We start from the raw sequence: 13,077 nt of genomic DNA, 5'->3' as shown, positions 1-13,077 counted from the left end.
CGGGGTTGTCCTGGATAGAGCATCCGCCGTCACGTTGCGGAATCCTTGTAGGTGAACTGCCGACAGGTGCCATCTTTTCTTGTCCGCCAAGCGGAAGATGGGTAGCAACACTTGGTTGAGTTGGGGCTATATTGAGCCCTAATGGTTGAGACATCTCACTACAACGTCGCTGTCCGGAGTCAGACGGATATAGACTGAGGGACGTGGAGACAGCATCTTCAGAGTAAGGAGGACCGCCATGGCCTCCAAGATGTTGATGTGAAACGTCTTGAATAGGGGAGACCATGTTCCTTGAACTTGCCGTTGATGGGAGTGACCCCCCCATCCTTCTAGCGATGCATCCGTGTGGATAACGACCGATGGAGGCGGTAGTGGAAGAGGTACTGATCTTTTCAGGTTCTTTGCCTCCGACCATGGCTTTAAGGGAGAACGAAGCCTGGTTGGCAGAGTTCTCTTGAGATCTCTTCGAGCGATGGATGCATATCTTCTCCAGACTCCCGATGCATCCTTTTGCTGTGCTTGTAGCACTGGGTGTGTCACTGAATCGAACTGGAGGGAGCCGAGCACCCGTTCTTGTTCTCGTCTTGAAATCTGTTTGGATTTTAGGAGTCTCTTGACAGATCCTGCTATTTCCTTCCTTTTCTTCAGAGGGATTGAAAGACGGTGTAACTAAAGGTTCCAATGGATTCCTAGCCATTGGAACTTCTGGGCTGGAGAAAGTCGAGACTTTTTGCTGTTGATCTTGAAACCCAGATGTTCCAGGAATTGGGTCACCTTTCTGGAAGGTTGCAAGCCTCCTTCTGAGGATGCCGCCCAAACCACCCAATCGTCCAGGTAAGCCATCACCTGGACGCCTTGTAAGCGTAGCTGTTGGACGATCGTTTCTGCGAGCTTCGTGAAGATCCTTGGGGCTATGTTGAGTCCGAAGGGCATGGCTCTGAAGGCGTACTGCTTTCTTTGAAGCATGAATCCTAGGTAGGAGGAGGCCTGGCGATTCATTGGAATGTGCCAGTAGGCGTCCGCCAAGTCTATTGAGACTGTGTAAGCCTTTGGAGGCAGCAGGGCTCTTTATTTGCTGAAGAGTCAGCATTTTGAATTTGTTGTTCACTATGAACTTGTTGAGAGGGGACAAGTCCAGAATGACTCTGAGTTTGTCGGAGTCCTTCTTGGGAACACAGAATAGTCTTCCCTGGAACCTGGTGGACTTTACCCTCTTGATCACCTTCTTGTTCAAGAGTTCTTGGACGTATTCTTCCAGGACTAGGGTGGAGTGTTGGAAGAATTGGTGGAAGGATGGAGGTGGTGTTACCAAGCTCCACCCAAGTCCGTTCTTGATGATGCTGTGAGCCCAAGGATCGAAGGTCCAACGATCCTGGAAGAGGCGGAGTCTTCCTCCCACCGGAAGCATTTCATTGCTTCTGGTTTCCCGAGGGTTTGCCACCTCGGCCGCCTGCTCCCCTTCCTCCTCTTCTTCTGGATGGACGTCGAGAGGAGTCTTTTCCGGAGCCTCTACCTTTGGGACGAAAGGTAGTAGACTGTCTTTCATAGGCTGGCATGAAGACTGGTGACTGAGCCACCACCGGCTGGGGGAGCAGCTGAAAGGTCTGTTGGGGCTGAGCCACCAACTGGGGAGCAGCGGGTGCCGGAAACTGGTGCTTAGCCTGACGCTGCTGGGGTCTGGGCTTGTTGGCCTTCTTCTTATGTTGGGGGCCCTCATCCTGAGAAGATTTCCTCTTCTTTGACATGCCCCACTTATGGAGAAGGTTCCGGTTCTCAGTGTTGGCTCTGTCAATGATCTCTTTCACGAGATTGTTAGGGAAGAGATCTTTCCCCCAAATGTTGGAGGAAATCAGTTTCCGGGGTTCGTGTTTGACGGTGGCATCTGCAAACACGAATTCTCTACAGGCTCTCCGGGCCCTGATGAAGCTGTAGAAGTCCTTCTTCAGGGTGGCGAGATGGGTCTTAGCCAAGACCATGTTGAAGCCTGGGGTCCGTGTGTCCCCGGCCATCGTCTCCATTTGGACTTGAAGAGAGAGGGAGGCAGCCAGCCTCTCTTTCGTGTCCAGCTCCCGACACAGAAGGTATTCAGAGAGCTTGGGGAGGTTTTCCTTGCACTGCCGTCCAGTGATGTCAGCCTCCAACTTTCCTACAGAGAAAGTTAACTGGATTTCTTTTCAGTTCTTGTCGTCGGGAGGGAGGGCGAGGGAGAGGGGCCTACATTCTTCCAGTGTAGGGCAGGGTTTCCCTTCTTCCACTGCCTTCAACACTGCCAACAGGGATTTCTCGGCAAAGGGAAAGACCATGGTGGCAGGAGCAAGAAAGGACGGGTGTTTCTTGCTTAGGGCCGGCACCTTGGAGTTGGTGTAGCCCTTACTCTTGGGGCAGCCGGCCAGAAGAGATTGAGCCTTTGCATGGTCAAAGAGGATGACCTCCTTAGGCTTGGTTTCCTCCTAGGAAACTGGCTCAGACTTGAGACGGATGTAACAGTCCGGGTATGCTTCGAAGCTAGGCAAAAACTCCACTTCTTCAAGGGGAATGGCGCCTAACTTATCGTTGATGAAGATCCATCCACTCATGATCGGCATGTGTTCTGCATGCCTCAATGGGTTGATCACTGAGCAAGGGGAAAGATCCTTAACGGTGATCTTCCTCGGGGTCTGTTTCGACAGACGAAGGATCTCCCTCTTGAAGTCTTCGTCCCTCTGGCAAAACTTCTCGTCCAGGAGTGCCACCAAGGCTTGGAGGTGATCCTGGGTGTCCACTCTCACAGGTGTAGGAGTGGAAGAAGTAGAGGGGACAGGTTCCGAAATTGTAACGGAAGTAACAGAGGGGGCGCGGGCGACATTACCCTCGGAGTCAGAAGCCTCCGAATGCTCCTCCTCTTCTCGACCCTCGGCCATCAGGGTCCTTTCGGTGGTGTCCGACACTTCCGACATTCGTTCCTACTCATCAAGATGGAAGTCTTGGAGTGCGTCCGATACGTCAGGTTCGACTGTCAGCTGGATGCAGGTGATCTCTGGTTTAGGGATGACGGCATCCACAGATGCTTTAGGAAAGAGCAGAGCTCTCATCCTCTCGCTAGGGAGATAGGGCCCCGTGGCATTTTTCTGGAAACCACGCACCCATTTGCGTAGTTTCTCTCAAGCAATGTCCCTGGCCTCCGCAGATGGGGGTCCTCGAACGCATCATGGAGCAGGTCTTTGCATACAGTGGAGACCTGCGGGTCCCAATACCGGAGATTTCCTTGGGTAACGGAATAGCTGGCGGGGGTTCGGCACGCCAGGTGGCCATAGAAGTCCGGGTGCCGAATGCTGCAGAAGGCACTCTCACACCGGATGTACTCCTGTAAAGAAGAACGGGGTACATGAGTCTACACAAGTCTGTATCATTGACTTAAAGTAATCTTAGATTAGTCTTAAAGTAATTTTACTTACAATATAAGATTCCTTTCCAAGTGTAAGCTTAGGATATGTAAGCTGGAAATGAAGCAAAAAAGACACATACTTGTGCATCCTGCCCAGCCAATTGCTGTGACCCAACACCATAACTAATTCTAGGAGCTGCTTCAGGGCACCCGAAGAGGGGGAAGGGATATCCACACTGGATAAAGCATGGCTTAGAGTTCCTCCAAGGTATTAGTAATGGTGAGAGGGGGAGGAGAGTTCATTCAGCATAGAGAGAAAGGGGGAGAAATGATTCTCCCCGATTCAGGTAGGTCCCAGCAAGGGACTCTGCATGGATGCACAGAGTATGCTAGAAGAATTTACTGCACAACTATACACCATAGTTTTCTGACTAGGGTATGTGCTATACCCTAGAAGTACTGGCTATCGTATATAGCTGCGCCAGGGTAGAGGTGACGGTCCACTGAAGTAGAATAATTGGGTGGCGCCGGCAGCATGACGGCATGCCGGAAGCGCGCCGGGCGCCGGCAAATCTCCATCGAGGGGGAACCTCTGCCAGCCATCAGTTTATATGGCAGAGAGAGGACGAACCTCAAAATGATGGCAGGTCGCTGGCACATCGGCGGCCCCTGGCAGTCGGCAGGCAACCGGCATAGGTATTCCAACACTGACGTCAATCAATGAGACAGAGAGGATACCGGGCTAAGCTGACGGCTGTTGCCGGTAGGGTAGTGTGGCAGTGGATTGGCACTGATAAGATAGAGAGAAAGAATAGAAGAAGGAGGAGGGAAGGGCGGTAGCTCACTACCCAAACCTCGTCTTCTTCCTGAAAGAGTGTTCAAATGAAAGGGAGAGGATGGCAACCTTTCATCTAGCCGCAACAGAGCCGGCAGACGGCTAGAGTTGCGGTTGGCGGCCCAATGGAGGACCGAAGAGCACTCTAAGATAGTGAGGTCTTCTGCCGGCAGACCGACCTGTCATATGCTACCCCATAGTTCAACTATATGCGGGGAGCCTAGCAGTTCGGACTAACCAACGAAAGGACCGGACCAACCCCACAACCCACCGACACATGGTCGAGTTGTAGGATGGTGGACAGAGGTGTGATGGCTTGGCTACCACTAAAGGACAGAGGGGGGAGGGGCGAGGGTCCTGAGGGGAAGTGTAGGGGAAGGTGTGAGCCCTCACCAACACTCCAGGGGGGGGGGGTTGTTTCTGTTTCCGTACCAGCACTATCCCAGGTGTAGGAAGAATTCGTTCTCCAGCCTAGGGTAGGTTAGTACAGTGAAGGCACAGCACTAATGTGCTGTACTGTCCTAAACTATAAAGATACAGAATCCCATGGCCTGCCTAACCTAGGCCAGGGGAACAAGTCCCCAGACCAGGGAAGGCAGGTGTAGGACAAGTCGCTAGGCCACAGGGAGGAAGGGTCGTAACCCTACCAGGTGTGGACTAGGGGGAAGGGCAGAGCCCTCCCGCCTTTGCCGGCCAGCAGAGACCAAAAGGAGAGTTCATTCACCTAATGGGGTAGCTGGAGGACAAACGACTGGTACTCTGAGGTTCTGTTCCAAACTTAAAGCTCATGTACTATGGCTAAGAGTGGGGAAAGAAAATCCTAGCCTAACCTCACTTGAATACGATTCAAGGTAAGGAGGGCTAGGATGTAGCCTAGGCTACCTCAGAGGGAGGAGATTACCTTGGATAAGGTAACTGGGGAGGTAAGAAAGTATACAAGAGCCCTAGCGTTAGGTTAGGGGCAAGGGAGTCGACTACCTAGATCATGGAAACCCCTTGTATACTTCCTAGAAGGAGAAAACATGTGCAATCACTGAATCTTATATGTAGAAATGCCTAACATCTTCATTTCGTAAATTAAGACTAGGAACACTTATATCATGCATGAAAGTAAACAAAAACGCCTAGGCTATCGAGCCTAGGGGCTAAGCTAGCAATCTAGCATACAAATTCGGCTACCTACATTCGCCGAAATTTAATACTGTCGGCATAATATAACTAATTCCTAGCAATGAAGACTAAATAACTAATGCTGATAATTAATTATAAGACCGGGAAGGTTGTTCTGGCTAACTAAATAAAGCATGCGAAGCGAACAACAGCATCGGCGTCATGACGCCTCCGGTCAAGGCACAGCTCCGCCACAAAACACGGTATTTTAAGATAAAAAGGCGTTACTTTACGGCCAGAGCTGATTTATACAATATAAGAATATGGTACTCAATTTTCCAGAAGAAGGCGAGGCAGAAGATAGCGACATGATGAATTTATGGGCGAATAACTGGAAAAAAGCACCTGGTCATAAACGCTACGTAAGAAGGAATTAGGAAGGCCAAACATGGCGGTGGTTATGACGTCACAGAGTACCGTAACAGTAACGAAGGAGGAGAACTTGGTAATGGCTCCTCCTATAACTTGCCACACTTCCCCCTCGAAGCGTTAACGCTATGCAGATAGCTATGTAGCGTGTCAAGCATACGTCCCCTTTTATTATACGATATCCTAAAGGGAAACCTTATGGGTACTCGCGCCAGAAGTTAGAATTCTGGAAACCTTTAGTTTAATTCTCTGGGAATATCTACTGTAGTCATATATACCCTTAGGAAGCTACTGAAGGAACCTTTCATCAGGACAGCATGGCTTGAGCCCAAAAATATATATATACACAATATATATATATATATATATATATATATATATATATATATATATATATATATATATATATCTATATATCTATATATATATATATATATATATATATATATATATATATATATATATATATATATACATATATATATATATATCTATATACATATATATATATATCTATATATCTATATATCTATATTGCGCACTATGTTGCGCACTAGTGTCAACAGAGTCACCTTTAGAGTTATAGTCCCATATAACTCACTGTTCTTCGCAGCACTAAGTTGCAGGTTTTAGCACACTACCTGCAGCTACCACAAAGTGTTTCACTTCTTGCACCTGCTTCGCATAGTGTTTAAAGAACACTCTGGATGTCTTCCATCCAGTGAAAGAGCGAAGACTCTCGAAATCCATTGATTGGAAGAAATTCAAGGAAGAGGCAACTTCCCTGGGATCGTGACCTGCGGGTGTACTGTCAGGATCCTCTCTGCGAATGAAGTAGGGGATCTTTGCCCTTAGTTGTTTAAGTGACAAGTCGGAACCAGATGTTTCTCCTTTAAAGAGCTGTCCTCCACCGAAGTCTGAAGTTCTTCGAAGATAAACCTTTAGAGTCTCCACTGGACACAGGGAGATATCTTCCTTCAGAGGGCAGATTCTCCAGGGACCCCATCTCTTAGTGGGTAGCTCGTTCTTGGCGAGAAACGTTGGGCCAGGAAAGAGGGTGAGTTCACCAGTTTCTGCAAACTGAATCTGGTTCCGAGACCACTACCGACGATACAGAGGGCGTAGCGACGTCCTCTTCTTCGGAGTCGGGAGCCGCCATAGGCTCCTCTTCACGACCCTCGGCCATAAGGGTCCTCTCGGTGGTGTCTGACACCTCCGACATCCTGTCGTCATCTAGATGGATGTCCTGAAGTGCGTCCGATATGTCGGGGTCGACCGTCAGCTGGACGCATGGGATTTCGGGTCGAGGGATGACAGCATCTGCAGATGCCTCAGGGAAGAGCACAGCTCTCATCTTCTCGTTGGGAAGGTAAGGCCCCGTGGCATTCTTTTGGAAACCACGCACCCACTTGCGCAGTTTCTCTCGGGCTATGTCCCTTGGCTCCGCGGACTGGGAGTTCTCGAACGCCTCGTTAAGCAGGTCCTTGCACGTGGTGCATACATGTGGGTCCCAGTACCTCAGAGATCCCTGTGTGAAAGAACAGCTGACGTGCAACCGGCATGCCAGATGGCCGTAGAAATTCCGGCACCGAACGCTGCAGAAGGCGCTCTCACATCGGATGTACTCCTCCTTTCCAGAGACAGAAGAGGCTGAAGATTGCGACATGGTTGCTGTAAATAGCGAAACAACTGGGAAAAACACCTGGTCAAAGACGCTACTACGAAAGGAATGGAGTTGGCGGGCGGTGATGACGTCAGCAAGATGCCCGACGCATATGACGTCATCCGAGTACCCATAACAGTAACGGAGGAGGAGAACTTTGTAATGGCTCCTCCCATATCTTACCACTAATTCCCCACTCGAAGCGTAAATGCTATGAGGGGTGCAGATAGCTATGTGGCGTGTCAAGAATACGTCCCCTGTTATTATGCGATATCCTAAATGACAACCTTAAGGGTACTCGCACCAGAAGTTAAAATTCTGGAAACCTTTAGTTTAATTCTCTGGGAATATCCATTGTAGTCATATATACCCTTAGGAAGCTACTAAAGGAACCTTCCATCAGGACGTCATGGCCTGAGCACAATAATAATAATAATAATAATAATAATAATAATAATAATAATAATAATAATAATGATAATAATAATTAATAATAATAATGATAATAATAATAATAATAATAATAATAATAATAATAATAATAATAATAAGCCTGGGTTGTGACTGTGGGAGCTCCATTCAGGGGCTGCTCCCCGGGGTAAGGACTCCTACATTCAACAATTCTATAGTTAAGACGGTATGTAAAGAATTTTTTCTTTTGCTAAACATTGAAAGCTCATATTTTGTAGGTATACATACTCTGAACTTGAAGAAAGTATTGAAACGATTAATTATTTTATCAAGATTTTGTTTTATCATGTGACTATCATTACTGTTAAATCAGGTATGGAATCATTCTTCCCCTTGCATCTTTAAACTTACATTCTCATTAATTAAGTTAGTCAGGCAGGAAAGTGCAAAGTTGTGAAAATAATTAAATAGCAATATGTATTTTGCAGATCTTTTTTATATTTTAGATGGTTAAGTGACTGAAGAAAATGAGAAAAGTTATCCCTAATTTGTTATTTTTGTTGAGTACTTTAAAATACTCATGTTGATAGATCTTATTATCATGTTGTTAAAATTGTTTAATTCAGGTTGATTTGTCGTCAATATTTCATGTATCTATTTCAATTCATGCAGCTATCAGAGACTGAAGCTGTAGGTCGAAGTCAGGAGTTGGAAAATCTAAGACTCAGATTGTCATCAGAAGAGGACCGTCACAATGAGTGCAGGAAGGAAGCCAACAGACTAAAATCTAAGGTAAGATATTGTCTAGTATTGAAGAGATAAGTATTTATTTTGTATGGTCTATAGAAGTACTATACATTTGTACCCCACCCTTCATCATTAATTGGTTCTAAGAGACCTAATGTAAGGCGCTTTTTGCCTCATAAAGGGACTTATGTTCCGTTTAAATGTACAGGTCCAGCTACCTACATTAATAAGGTTCCATGTGAAGTACAGTATTGTACAGTACAGCACTTAATCATCTTTTTAGAAACTGAGTTAAGGTTAGGAAAAACAATATAACCTAAATTTTATTTTTGAATTAAAACTTATGGAGGAGCGACATAAAGTCAGAATTAATGTTTTGCGACCCAATGTAAAGAGAGTTATTATTGTGCTGTATGCTGTATAAGTTTTGAGCATTGTATTTAAACACCGAAGTGAATTTTGTTTAAGAATTGATCATTATCTCTTGTACCTCGTATATGAAATAAAGCCAGTGCTTGTAAAAGTAAAAATGATTTAATGAAAACCTGGAGGACTGAATATTTGTAACCAGGAATTATTCGATACAGTAGTTCATATGATATGTGCAAGCATATGGTATGCACAGTAGCATTAGTTAGATAATCTTGACATCCAGAAATTTGTGAATGAGGGCAAGATGAAAGTGAAGAGTACTTTTTAATTTCTATGAACCTCCTCTGATGTTCAAACTGCTTCTCTCTGGAAGCTCGGTTTTATCGACATTTGCCCCCAAAAGTAAAAAAAATCTGTTTTCTCTCCCTCAGTTGACTTATGATTTTAGTAAAGTAGTGAAAAAATCTAGTGATTATTGAATATAATCAATGGACATGGCAAAACATACTGACTTTGTCTTCAGACTTTCCATGTGGCTTACATTGGTATAGTAGTATTTCCGTAATCTTTTGAATTAAAGGAATGGTTTGCACGGTGACCTCAAGGAATAGTTTGATAACAAAGGTCATAGAACTGTGAAACATTCCCTTTGGGGCAAAATTGTAGCTTTGAGCACAATCCATCAGTTTACAGAAATTGAATGGGTTATCACCAACGAAATCATGCTGACAGGTGGAAAGGTGTAAAGATGCAGATTTGAAATGCATACTTGAACAATTCAGTATTCGACCAAAAAATTTGAGTTCAAAATGTGTCCGAATTTGAACAAATTTTCGGAACTCGACAAGCCGAGTCGACCCGAACCGGTCCTAACAGCATCCCCTGCAAATTCATGGCCTCAGTTTGACCCAGTCTGCCATCAAAGAAAGACTCACACGTTCCCTTGTGTATTAGATTATGCTAATCTTAATTTTTGTGCTTTTTTTATTAACTCTTGAGCGTTCATAATGGGTCCAAAGAAAGCCAGAAGTGAACAGAAAGAGAAGAGGTAGACAGTGAGAATGACAATTGAACTAAAAAAGGAAATAATTGCCAAATTTGAAAATGGCATTCGTGTTTTGGATCTCATTGCGCAGTATGGCATTCCAAAATCAACAATTTTAACTTTCCTCAAGAAAATAAGAAGTGATAAAGGCAGCTAATGTTGCTAAAGGTGTGACTTTGATATTGAAGCAAAGGTCCCAGGTAATGGAGGAAATGGAAAAGCTGCTACTAATATTCACTAGGGAAAAGGAGTTAGCCGTAGATAGCATTAGTAAAGCTTTTATTTGCGAAAAAAGCCTTACAAATTTACAGTTACCTAAAAGGCAAATGCCTAGTACAAGTGCTGACAGGGAAACATTTACATTCAAAGCCAGCAGATGTTGGCTCAAAAAATTCAAAAACAAAACTGGCATACATTGTTTAAGAAGACACGACGAGGCAGCAAGTTCGAACAAAACTGCAGCTGAAAGCTTTGCTATGATTTTAATGCTTACATAAAGGAAGAACAGTTACTTTCTCAACAGGTTTTCAGTTGTGACGAGACCAGGTTATTCTGGAAAAAATGCTGGCCAGTAAGTACATTACAAAGGAAGAAAAAACACACCCTGGGCAAAAGCCTATGAAGGATAGGCTCAGTCTTTTGTTGTGTGCAAATGCTAGCGGTGACTGTAAAATAAAACCTTTGCTCGTCTATCATTCAGACCACCCTGGGTCTTTAACCAGAACAACAAACAGTAATGAAAAGTAAATTGCCTATTATGTCACGAGCAAACACAAAGGCATGGGTGACCAGACTGTTTTTCAGTGAGTGGGTGCACGAAGTGTTTGCCCCCCAAGTGAAGGAATGTCTTATGGCAAAAAATTTGCCAATAAAATGCCTGTTAATCATGGACAGTGCTCCTGCTCAACCCCCCCCCCCCCCCCCCCCCGGGTTTAGAGGATGAATTAATTGATGAATTCATTTTCATCAAAGTTAATTGCCTGCCACTTATTACGACGCCGATTTTTCAGCCCATGGTCCAACAGGTCATTTCGAATTTTAAAAAACTGTACGTCAAAGCCCTTTCCCAAAAGTGTTTCGAAATGACTAATGACACACAGCTAACACTTCGAGAATTCTGGAAACAACACTTTAGTATCTTAAGCTTTGTGAATCTCATTGACAGTGCATGGAGTGCTGTAACATACCATACATTAAATTTGGCATGGAGAAAACTGTGGTCAGCATGTGTACTAAAGAGATATTTTGAGGGGTTTCAGTTTGAATCAGGTTCTTCAGGCGAAGAAAGTGCTGTCATTGATGAGATTTTGACCCTGGGGAAAACTTTGGGACTTGTGGTTGAAAAAGAGGACATTGATGAGCTTGTGGAAGGACACTTTACCAAGTTAACAACCGAAGAGTTGTTGCATCTGCAGCAACAGCAGCAGGAGGATATGGTAGAAGATGGGGATAAAGGAAGGTAGGAAGTTCCAAGTGCCTTAATGAAATGTGTGGAAAATGGGGTGAACTGCAGCTTCTTGTTGAGAAATATCACCCGGATACAGTTGTGGCTAATTGTTCCGTGAAACAGATCTTCACTTCTCTTGTTTCCGGAAGTATGCCAATGCTGCCCTGGTGTCTGAGAATACTTCCACAGTCTTTTTTACCACCAGTGTTTCCTGAACCTGAAGGGCCTTGAATATCAATATATATTCAGGTCAGTTAATATGAAGAATGGATTCCTGCGAGGCCCATTTCTCCGACAGATGTAGAAGATCGAAAGTTTTTTCCCATCAAGGATAAGAGATTGAGAGAGAGATTAGGGAAACTTCGTATGATAACCGATTGATAGGGCCTCAACAACACAGTACAGTAATTAATTCTTGTTCTTTATCACCAGAATCGTAATTATGTGTTGCTCAAAAATGTTAATCCAGTTTAGATTGAGAGGAAATTGAAAAGGTCTCATGGAAAGGCTCCTATTTAAAATAATTTTCATCCTTTGAACATTTGATAATAGAAGGAAAGATTATCTGATGGAAAAACTTTTTTCACATAGATCAGAAACCCTAACCTCTCTAGAAACGTGAACAACATGAGAAGCCATCCTAAGACCAAAAGACCAGCTTATTCATTGGTAAACCTTCGAACCACTGATGAAATGAAGGAATTCTTCTTATTTAGATTGACAAGTCTGGAAAATGTGCATCTGTTGGGTCTATCTAAAACATTCAGTCTCCTTTCTTTACTGCAAACAGAACTATTGAGGATGTATCTATTGAAAATTTTTTGTTGTAAACTTTTGAGATTCGAGACATCCAGAACAGGTTTCCAACCCAACCCCCCCTTGTTCTTTGAGAACAGGGAATAAGGAATAATGTGTTGCAGAAATTTTCAGAAAGGTTAATATCTCTTCAGTCACATGCTTTATCAAAAATTTGTATAACGTCCAGATTTAAAATTAGTGTCTTTGTATATTTTATCCAAAATGGATATGGAAATGGTTCCTAGGACATGTAAAGACTGAAGGATAGAGGTATTTGGAAGCTTTCTTCGACTACAGTCAGCACCCACAAATCGGGACGAAGCCTCTCCCAGTATCCTTACCTGATAAAAAGGAGGAAAACTTTTCTTTGCTCGAATCAATACTGTAAGGTTGATAACATTTATTGTTCACTTTATTAGTACAATACCAAATGTACTAAATTTATCAGGAACCATGCATGGTGAATCTGAAATCCATTTCACATTAACCAGAATCACCAATTGAATATTTTCATATTATCAAGGGAAAATAATGAATTATATATATATACTGTATATATATATATATATATATATATATATATATATATATATATATATATATATATATATCAAATAAGCCATATACATTGATACATTAAAGTCTGGATTCTCTTAACGACCTCGGGATCAGAGCCCCAGGCGAAATCACTCAAAGACTATAGTATCAGACCGGCCGGGATTTGAACCCTGGTCCAGGATACCTGTATGCCAGTGACCATGCCACTCGTGGCTGAGTGGCATGGTCACTGGCATACAGGTATTCTGGACCAGGGTTCAAATCCCGGCCGGTCTGATACTATACTCTTTGAGTGATT

At 44.1% G+C, this 13,077-nt stretch overlaps 1 protein-coding gene across 2 annotated transcripts in view; it reads left to right on the top strand.

Annotated features, from left to right (window-relative positions):
• LOC137645715 (rootletin-like) overlaps positions 1 to 13,077 on the top strand; it is a 746,485-nt gene that overhangs the window by 577,317 nt on the left and 156,091 nt on the right. For both annotated transcript variants that reach the window (XM_068378593.1, XM_068378592.1), the window contains exon 25: positions 8,485 to 8,604. In XM_068378593.1, the coding sequence (XP_068234694.1) occupies positions 8,485 to 8,604 (120 nt within the window). The remainder of the gene's footprint in view (positions 1 to 8,484; positions 8,605 to 13,077) is intronic.

Source organism: Palaemon carinicauda, chromosome 8 (assembly GCF_036898095.1).
Source record: "Palaemon carinicauda isolate YSFRI2023 chromosome 8, ASM3689809v2, whole genome shotgun sequence".
Lineage (NCBI taxonomy): Eukaryota > Metazoa > Arthropoda > Malacostraca > Decapoda > Palaemonidae > Palaemon > Palaemon carinicauda.
Note: the sequence above shows the minus strand (reverse complement) of the source record. Positions and strands in the feature narration are given on the sequence as shown.